Source organism: Thunnus thynnus, chromosome 21 (assembly GCF_963924715.1).
Source record: "Thunnus thynnus chromosome 21, fThuThy2.1, whole genome shotgun sequence".
Classification (NCBI taxonomy): domain Eukaryota; kingdom Metazoa; phylum Chordata; class Actinopteri; order Scombriformes; family Scombridae; genus Thunnus; species Thunnus thynnus.
Genome location: NC_089537.1, coordinates 617,659 through 628,267, shown reverse-complemented (window position 1 = coordinate 628,267; position 10,609 = coordinate 617,659). Strand labels below are relative to the sequence as shown.

At 42.3% G+C, this 10,609-nt stretch overlaps 1 protein-coding gene across 1 annotated transcript; it reads left to right on the top strand.

Annotated features, from left to right (window-relative positions):
• The first annotated feature begins 3,004 nt into the window (after positions 1-3,004).
• On the top strand, positions 3,005-9,537 carry chodl (chondrolectin). The gene is made up of 7 exons (XM_067578158.1): positions 3,005-3,350; positions 3,434-3,618; positions 4,196-4,353; positions 4,510-4,545; positions 7,298-7,378; positions 7,470-7,566; positions 9,450-9,537. The coding sequence occupies exons 1-7, from the start codon at positions 3,237-3,239 to the stop codon at positions 9,529-9,531; spliced, it is 753 nt and encodes a 250-aa protein (XP_067434259.1). The 5' UTR covers positions 3,005-3,236; the 3' UTR covers positions 9,532-9,537.
• Positions 9,538-10,609: the final 1,072 nt, after the last annotated feature.

The following is a 10,609-nucleotide window of genomic DNA, read 5'->3' as shown; positions in this document are numbered from 1 at the left end:
GAGTATTTAATCTGTCAGTGTTTAATTACTGTTGCAGTGTTGAACCTGGAGTTAATTAAAGAATAATTAATATATTAAGCAGTTTTAATTGGTTTGTGCACAGTTTAAGGGGGTTTTACAATCCCTGCATTTGCACCTTAATTTAAGGGTTCAGGTAATTTTTAAGGTAAAATTAATCTGTTACTTGGTTAAATTTACAGGATTGACGTCAAACTTATGGATTATTAATGAGTAATTAATGGACTGATATATTTAATATTTCTGCCAAATAACATTAAACTCATAACGTGTAATTTCCTCCTAGAAGGTGAATGTTTATGGAAGGTTTTCAGTACAAATAATCCTTTAAAATCTCTTAATATATTATAATCAACCCATGAAATTCTCCTTAATCTGTGCAAAAACCCAATTAAAATCTCTTTAATTTAATCACAATCCATTAATTTGTCCCAAATCTGCCTCATTAAAAATGATTGACGATTGATGTGCAGCTGAAAACATTCATGCATTTGTCAAATATCTCAAATGAATGAGGAACGTGAGGGAAAGTCATGTCCTCCTTAAATATATCTGTTAATTAGAGCTTTTGAAATTCAGGTGTTTTGTTCTTTAAATTAAAGGACCAATGAGAAGCTTTCTGGCTCTCAAACACCTGACAGGGATCAAAGTGTTTGTTGTGTTTTTTAGGGGTAAAGAGATTAGAAACTATACATCAGATATTCTTTGCTTTTCGTCATCAATGATTTGACTTTAATATCTTGTCTTCTTTTATCACAGTATACTACATAATAACGTCCAAACCATTTGTTGCCTTTTTGCTAAAACATCAGATTTGCAGCCGGCGCTGGCAGCTCCGCTCGAGCCGATGAAGCAGATCAGCGAGAGGCTGATAGCAGACAGATATATATGGAGCTCTTTAGTGGCTTTAACAGTAAAGTGATGATGGTGCAGAAGAGAATCCAGCTAATCACTTAAAGTAGCTGTGTGTGTGTGTGTGTGTGTGTGTGTGTGTGTGTGTGTGTGTGTGTGTGTGTGTGTGTGTGTGTGTGTGATGCTGTTTTAACCAGACTGTGTATTAATCACTGCAGCTATTCACTGGGGATCTTTAAACACACACACACACACACACACACACACACACACACACACACACACACACACACACACACACACACACTGTCAGTGTTTTCAGCTGTATTGTATCTGTATGTTCACCTTTTGATTGTTTCTGATACTGAGCTTCTTCCTAGAGTTTAATTTATTTATGAGTTAAATATCGTTACATACAGTTGATGTAGTTGAAGCTAATTTGCAGCCTGCGTTCCTGTTTAGGCTTTTAAATTTAGATTAAAACAGCCAATAATGTCACTTTGACTCATTTCGCTTTTTTTTTTAGTTGTGTCAAAACAAACTGTAACAGAAATAATGAAAGCTGATGAACTGGAGGGCAGAGCGATGCAGCGTGACTCGTTTCCAGCAGTGGAGGAAGTACTCAGATCCTTTACTGCAGTAAAAGTACCAAAACAGCAAAGTACAAATACTCCATTACAAGTAAAAGTACATAAGTATTATGAGCTTGATGTAGTTAAAGTATTGCAGTAAAAGTACATAAGTATTATGAGCTTGATGTAGTTAAAGTATTGCAGTAAAAGTACATAAGTATTATGAGCTTGATGTAGTTAAAGTATTGCAGTAAAAGTACATAAGTATTATGAGCTTGATGTAGTTAAAGTATTGCAGTAAAAGTAGTGGTTTGGTCCCTCTGACTGATATATTATTATATATGACATCATTAGATTATTAATAGTGAAGCATCAGTGTTAGAGCAGCATGTTACTGTTGTAGCTGCTGGAGGTGGAGCTAGTTTACACTACTTTATATACAGTTAGCTAGTTTAGTCCAGTGGTTCCCAACCTAGGGGTCGGGCCCCTCCAAAGGGTCAGCAGATAAATCTGAGGGGTGGTGAGATGATTAATGGGAGAGGAAAGAAGAAAAAACAAAGTTCTGATACACAAATCTGTTTTCAGTTTTTGGACTTTTCCTCTAATCTTTGATTTTTGCTGAAATATTGGATCATTTGAACATTTATTGAAATGAAAGCATGTGAGAAGTTTAGAGGGAAAAATCACTATTTGGTGGAGCTGTTAACAACTCATAGACATGTGAAATGTGACCCCGACTACACACTGCTTTTTGTAAGACGTCAAAAGACAAAAAGGTTGGAAACCACTGGTTTCATCTTTAACAATGTGTTGTATTTTAAAAGCTTGTTATATTATCCATTGTGTCAAATCTTCATCTGAAAAGTAACTAAAGCTGTCAAATAAATGTAGTGGAGTAGAAAGTACAATATTTCCCTCTGAAACTTAGAAAGTAGCATCACATGGAAATACTCAAGTAAAGTACAAGTACCTCAAAACTGTACTTAAGTACAGTACTTGAGTAAATGTACTCACTTACTTTTCACCGCTGCTCGTTTCTGTTTGCTGCTTTGACCCTCTTGGCTCCAGTGATAAACACCAGCTAAGTCAGCTAATTTGCTTTTAGGCTGTGTTCAAGCTGCCCTGTGTTAAAACAGTACAAAGGGCTGCGTTGTTTAGGGTACCGGTGAGGCAATGAAATACAATTCAGGAAGTCCAGCTGGAGCTACAGATGAATCCATCAGATGCCAAAACAGCAGCAGTTTGTAATACTCACAGACAGGATTTTTGACGACACTTTTTCCTCAGGGAGAAACTAAGAAGGGAGAGAGAAGAGAAGAAATTTAATTCAGATTTTATTAAGGACACAACTCATGGGGGGTCCACAGCACAAGAGAGAGTGAAGCTTATAATTAGCTGCAGATGAGCGTTATGGTTCAAGAAAGAAGGAAGCATCCTAGTTAGTGTTCAAACAAGAAGGAAGCATCCTAGTTAGTGTTCAAACAAGAAGGAAGCATCCTAGTTAGTGTTCAAACAAGAAGGAAGCATCCTAGTTTAGGGTTCAAGCAAGAAGGAAGCATTGTCTCACCGGTGCCTCAAACAACCCGTCCCCCCCACCACAATGCTGCACTGCTGGTTTTGGTCTGAGCTTCAGGGATCAAGCTAGAAGGACGGTTCCTAGTTAAGGTGTAAGGAAACAGATGACCCGTCAATCATCACTGTGGGAGGGACTATGACTCTTCTTCTTTCTCAGGTCAGACGGTGTGTTCGGGTGGTCCGGAGCGTCCCTGCTATAAAATCGCATATTTCCACGACATGTCAAGCCGTGTTGCGTTCAAAGAGGCGCGTCAGGTCTGCGAGATGGACGGAGGGTCACTGCTCAGCATTGAAAGCCCGGCTGAGCAGAGAGACATCGAAAATCTGCTGCAGGTGAGACAGACGACTAGTCATCCTCATCCTTCATCTCCTTCTCTTCCAATTCTCATCGTTCTCCTCTTCCTCCTTGTCTCCAGGAGCTGCGTTCAGGAGCAGTGGGCGGTGCAGGAGGAGGCACAGGAGGAGGAATAGCAGACGGTGATTTCTGGATCGGTCTGACTCGGGTGGACGGAGTCGATCAGAATCATCCTGAACTCAGCAACACCCTCACTTCCTGTCCACAGCTGTATCACTGGACTGACGGCAGCCCGGCATCCTTCAGGTGACCCTGATCTACATCTTTAAATCTGTCTTATTGATTTGTTGACGTAGTTTGGGGACAGTTTGAAGACACATAAAGAACTGACTGTTTGCTTAACGCCACCCCTGAACAGTTATTGTCCAGTAATATATAATCTAGTGATTAACAGTTTGTGTTGTTGGATTTCTCCACATGTTGAAGTAGTGTACTGTTTTCAGTCTTTCCAAAACGTGTAAGGTCTGCTGTAATGTGATTCTCTAAAGCTAGCATGTCTGGCTAACTAGCTCACTACCTGCAGTAGTATCCCAGTGTTCCTTCCTAGGCTAAGTTCCAGGTTACGTTAGAAAAAGATTTGTTCAGGACAGGATCATTCACTGTAGGAAGATGGTACCAGATGATGCTACATCAGAGTTTAGGCTAACGTTAGCGGCACTGTCCTGCTCTTTACCTGAGATACTTTACCTCATGTTAACAGGCTTGTGCTTGAAATCAAAAACAGTCTGGCTGTCTGTTTGAGACCATACAAAATATAGAAAACCACAAGAATGATCCTTTAATGATAATGATGATGCTGATGATGATGATGATGATGATGTAGGAACTGGTATTTTGATGAGCCATCATGTGGAGGAGAGGCCTGCGTCGTGATGTACCATCAGCCGACTGCACTTCCTGGTCTGGGCGGGGCTTATCTCTACCAATGGAATGACGACAGCTGCAACATGAAACACAACTTCATCTGCAAATATGAACCAGGTACCATCAGCCAATCAGCTTCACTCACTGCCAAACAAACGAGGTACCATCAGCCAATCAGCTTCACTCACTGCCAAACAAACGAGGTACCATCAGCCAATCAGCTTCACTCACTGCTAAATTAAGGTCTGCTGATTTTTTCTTTCTTTCTTTCAGAGAGCAAATCAGTGACAGAAGAGGGCAATACACCAGGTGAGCAGGAACATCCTTGTAAGGTCGTAACTTCCACACAATCCAAATTGATCCCACGATGCTCATAGAGTATATTATGAATATACCGTGTGTATATATATATATATACATACACATAAATAATACACTGCTCAAAAAAATTAAGCGAACACTTAAATCACAGATCAGATTTTGATGAACGAATTATTCAAGTTGAAAATCTTTACTGATGTTCATTGTTTAATTTGGTGAAATCACAGCTGATCCAACTTGTGTGAACTTTATCACGGCAGCTCATAATGTGAGTCAGTAGTGTGTTTGGCCCCCGTGTGCCTGTATGCACTCCTGATAACGTCTGGGCATGCTCCTGATGAGTCGGCGGATGGTGTCATGGGGGATCTCTTCCCAGACCTGGATCAGGGCATCAGTGAGCTCCTGGACAGTCTGCGGCGGTACTTGGCGGCATCGGATGCGCCGATACATAACGTCCCATAGGTGTTCAGTTAGATTTAGGTCAGGGTAACGAGAGGGCCAGGCAATGGCATCGATGCCTTCGTCATCCAGGAACTGCCTACATGCTCATTATCCTGCACCAGGAGGAACCAGGGCCCACTCCACCAGCATAAGGTCTGACAGTTGCTCTGAGGATTTCATCCCGGTACCTAACGGCAGTCAGGGTACCGATGGCTATGACATGGAGGTCTGTCCTCCCCAGAACATCACTGACCCACCACCAAACTGGTCATGCTGGATGATGTTACGGGCAGCATAACGTTCACCACGGCGTCTCCAGACTCTTTCACGCCTGTCACATGTGCTCAGTGCAAAACCTGCTCTCATCTGTGGAGAGAACGGGGCGCCAGTGGTGGACCTGCCAATCCGGGTGAATGCCATCAAGCTGCACGGTGCTGGACTGTGAGCACAGGTCCCACTAGAGGACATCGGGCCCTCGTGCCACCCTCATGGAGTCTGTTTCTGACAGTTTGGTCAGAAACATGCACACCAGTAGCCTGCTGGAGGTCGTTCTGTAGGACTCTAGCAGATACCGGTCCTGCTGCTGGCTTGATGTCTACGGGTCTGTCCAGCTCTCCCCGTATAACAGCCGGTCTCCTGGTATCTCCTCCGTGCTCTTGAGACTGTGCTGAGAGACACAGCAAACCTTCTTGTGACCGCACGTATGGATGTGACATCCTGGAGGAGCTGGACTACCTGTGCAACCTGACTGGGCTGCAGGTACCGCCTGATGCTACCAGTAGTGACAAAGACACTATCAGAACACAAAACTAGAGCAGAATCAGTCAGGAAGGATCAGGAGAGAGCACCACATGCAGATCCATTCCCTTTTTGGGGGTTGTCTTGCTTTTGCCTCTCCGTTGCACCTGCTGTCACTTTCATTTGCACTAAAGCAGGTGAAACTGATTCACAATCACTTGTGCTTCCTAAATAGACTGATTGATAGTTTAACTGACTCGGTGTTAAACTGTGATAATTAAGTGTTCCCTTAATTGTTTTGAGCAGTGTATAATGAATCATAACAAGTAGTTGTTCCCTCAAAGAAATATATTTTCTCTCTTTCAGACAGATTGATGTTTACAGCGTCCAGGTGTAAACGTCCGAGTAACGTTTAAAATAAACAAGAACAAAATTAAAAATGAACAAATCGTCAGTTTAACATTTTGAGATCACTTTTACTTTCGATACTTTGCTGATAACACTTATATTTCTGATATTTCTTCAAGAGTTTGCTGATGAACCTTCAAGAGAATTTTTTAAATTTACAATTTTCAACAATGTTTTTTCACTGTTATAAATGATCTGCAGGACTTCATGTGTTTCACTGATACAAGGCTCAGACTGAAATATCTCAACAACCAGTGGAGCTATTGATGGATTTAAGATGAAACTTTGTAGAAACATTGATGTTCCAGGGAGGATGAATCCTCTGCAGAGACAGACTGTGAGGATGAGGAGGTGAAGATATATAACGGGAAGGTAGTTGTTGTAGTTTGGCTGCAGCTTCGACAAACAGCTCATGGAGGCAGTTATAAGGTGCTTTAAAACCCGTAGTGTCTTAATTTGTGTCCTTCTTGGTCAAATCTGAACATACAGACATGAAACATATTTTTTATTTTCAGCTCCAGTGTGACTTTAACGTCCCGAGGATCATTATCTCCAATAAACCTCAATAAACCCACTTAGTTTCCTTCAGTATGACAGTGATCAGTGATCGTCGTCTGCACATCATGTGACAGACAGGAGCTGCTGAGTCACATGACTTTAATGGAGACTATTTGACTAAAATGTAAAGTTCAGGTTCAAATAATCTTTATTGTCATTCAAGACTATAAAAGAGTACAAAGCAGAACAAAACAAAGCCTTTCTCACAGCTCAGACTGCAACAAAGAAAATAAATAAATAGATCAATAAATAAAGTATAAGCAGCGATAAATAAACACGACATAAAGTGCAGAAATAATAGCAGCCGCATCAAAGATTTAATTACTGCAGCCAACAGAAGCCTGTGTGTTTGTATGCGAGTCACTGATCATGTAGCGGATAAACAAATTAAAGATAAAAACGGGGCTCAAATTGCAGCCTGACTACAGAGCTGGGGGGCTGTGTGTGTGTGTGTGTGTGTGTGTGTGTGTGTGTGTGTGTGTGTGTGTGTGTGTGTGTGTGTGTGTGTGTGTGTGTCAGCACTTTAACGTCATGCTGTGTAGCGCCAGCATGACGTTAAAGTGTGTTTGTTGTGTGTTTGTTGTGTGTTGTGCAGAGGCCACAGCAGGCGGCGGAGTCAAACAGTCTGCAGGCAGTGAGGAGGTTCCTCCTCAGGTCACCATGGCTGGAGCTTCAGGTACAGAAACACATCCCGTGACCTCTGACCTCGGTCTCAACCCGCAGCCGGCGTCCTGTTTGTCAGCGTCTGTCTGTCTGTCTCTCTGCAGGCATGCTGCTGGTGTACGTGATCATTCCCACAATCCCCCTGCTGCTGCTCATCCTGGTGGCTTCTGGGACGTGTTGTTTTCAGATGTTCAGTAGAAGGTGAGACTGAAGGATCCCAGCAGCCTCGTTTCCTGCCGCCGCGGTTATTACTGCTGATGATGCAGGGTTTTATTGTGTGTGTGTGTGTGTGTGTGTGTGTGTGCTTACTCAGTGATTATGACGGGTCAAACACTCACATGTCTTGTTAACAAGAGCTGATTTACAGCAGCTCCTGGCTCACTGCCTCAGAGTGTGTCTATGTGTGTGTGTGTGTGTGTATGTGAGTGTGTGTGAGTCTATGTGTGTGTGAGTGTGTGTCTGTGCGTCTATGTGTGAGTGTGTGTGTCTATGTGTGAGTGTGTGTGTGTGTGAGTGTGTGTATGTGAGTGTGTGTCTATGTGTGAGTGTGTGTGTGTGTGTGTATGTGAGTGTGTGTCTATGTGTGAGTGTGTCTGTGCGTGTGTCAGTGCGTGTGTGTCTATGTGTGAGTGTGTGTGAGTGTGTGTATTTGAGTGTGTGTCTATGTGTGCGTGTGTCAGTGCGTGTGTGTCTATGTGTGAGTGTGTGAGTGTGTGTGTGAGTGAGTGTGTGTCTATGTGTGTGTGTGTGTGTGTATGTGTGTGTGTGTGTGTGTGTGTGTGTGTGTGTGTGTGTGTGTGTGTGTGTGTGTGAGTCGATACTTGGCATCAGTTCAGGTGTTTCTACCAGCAGATAATCTGCTGATTCTGGTGTTTTTACTGAACCAGCTGACTGTTTATATTCAGCTGCAGTGTGATGAAGATGATGATGATGATGATGATGATGATGATGATGATCAGTGTTGGAACGATCTTTTACAGAAAACATCATTTATGGATTAAAACGTTGTGCTATTAGAAAACTCTGTTGGCTCCTGAAGAAATAAAAAAAAAACCAGAAAGCAACGATGTAAATATCAGACGGAGGCGTTCGGATGACGTCACTGGTCTCTGCAGTTACTGAAGAACTTTAAACTGAGCTGAATGAGTCGCTCATCACACACGCAGGATCATGAGGATATGTGGTATCACACAGCTGGTCACCATGGTAACCAACAGTGTTTATTTAACCTCTAAAGTAAAAAGAACAACCAATAACGTCAGACTGAATAACCAGCTAGCGACGGTTAGCTTAGCATGACGTCACTGAACAGCATCAGTTTCACTTTGTTTCATCTTTGGAAACTGTTACAACACAAGTTTTGTTTTGTTTATTAATTTAGGAAATGTTTTTGGCAGATTTTTTTTGTAATTTTTGAAAGTGTTTTTAAATGTTTGTTTTTTTTTTTTTTTTAAACTTTTTGAAAACTTTGGAAGTTTTTTTCAATTAAAAAACTAGTTTTTGGAGCTTTGAAGCCAGTTTGACTTTGTGACCAAATCATCAATTTACAGCTTCCAGATCTGACAGAGACCCAAAAACCATTTTTCCTGCACACAATCAGGAAAAGGAGCGTCTGTAAAACAGCGGATACAGTTTCTGAGCATCACAACCTGTGAAACGACTCGTTTCACACTCTGAAAGTCTCGAAGAGACGCGAGACTGAATCGTTTTATCACCGTTCAAGTTAGCCGGAGAGCTAAGCTGGAAGTCTCTACTGAGCATGCTCAGCATATTCTCAGCTGTATCAGCTTCTCTTTATACATCCACAGTGATGCTACAGTCACTTCCTGTTTACATAGCTGGTTCCTTCTTATTGGACGGCACTACAGGTGTTTCCTAGCAACCAATTGACACATTAGTAAAGTGTTTACAGGGTAACATCTCCGCTGCATCCTGATGTCGTGTGAGACTCTCAGCTGTGTGTCAACGTCACGGTGACGAGTGTTTCTTAGTGTTACTGGGAAACAAATGAGTCTTGTATGGGTGTAATTTCTAGACGACAGGGATGTACCGCCCACCACTGATGATGTCATCACCTCCTGCAGTGACCCCCGCAACAAGACCGCCGCCGGCCAATCAAACCTGTGGATCTCCAGGGCGCCCAAAGCCGACAGCATGGAGGTCTGAATGCTTCCCGTGACGTCACAGTGACATCACAGCAGCGCCAGCATGTTGCCAGCAGAGGGATGACATCACTTCACCGCTCAGCCAATCATCATCGTTCAGGAGCGGTGCGTTCAGGAGCGGTGCAGAACGAGTTTTGTTTATTAATGAGCCTGTTTACACTCGCTGCTCATTTACTGCACATTCATTACTGATTACTGTGTATTTATACTCACATATACTACATACTGTAGTACATGTACCGTACAGGTAGTACATACTGTAGTACATGTACTGTACAGGTAGTACATACTGTAGTACATGTACTGTACAGGTAGTACATACTGTACTACATGTACCGTACAGGTAGTACATACTGTACTACATGTACCATACAGGTAATACATACTGTAGTACATGTACTGTACAGGTAGTACATACTGTACTACATGTACCGTACAGGTAGTACATACTGTAGTACATACTGTAGTACAGGTAGTACATACTGTAGTACATGTTCCTTCCTTTGTCCGTCTCTACTTTCTTCAGGGAATCAAACATGTGAGCCTCCCCCCCCCCTCCCCTCCCTCCTCCCCCCCTGATGTTTAATTGGACTGAGCGTCTGGAGTTAATGAAGCTGGAGTGATTAGCGGGGGGGGGGGGGGGGGGTCCACAGGGGTGCGTTTGGGGATTTAATAGATTTGTTCGTTTAGAAGGAAAGACGACGTCTCAGAAAAACTAATTTGACTTCAAAGGAGTAAAAACCTCGAGAGCTTCGACTCGGATTTGTTTTGAACGTTATTCGATTGATTTTAATGGATTTTTCTTCCTCTAATCAATCAATCAATCAATCAATCAACTGCTTCCCTTAAACACCAATTAATTAACCATTATTAATGAGAAAGAAGTTTCCTCTTCCTGTCAGCAGCGCTCAGTTTATGATGGTGAATAATGCAGTTATTGATCAGCTCTGTGATCAATATGATTGATCAGTGGCACCGCCTGTGTTGAAGTGTGTGTGTATCAGTGTGTGTGTGTTTTGTATGTTGTGATTCTTCAGCATGTTTCTATTAATCATCAATAAAACTGATTCAACCAATCA

Coding starts and splice junctions, on each gene's coding strand:
- chodl (XM_067578158.1), top strand. CDS start 3,237: ATGTCAAGCCGTGTTGCGTTCAAAGAGGCGCGTCAGGTCTGCGAGATG. Junction 4,546..7,297: donor AGAAGAGGGCAATACACCAG/GTGAGCAGGAAC, acceptor TGTGTTGTGCAG/AGGCCACAGCAGGCGGCGGA. Junction 7,567..9,449: donor TTTCAGATGTTCAGTAGAAG/GTGAGACTGAAG, acceptor CACCTCCTGCAG/TGACCCCCGCAACAAGACCG.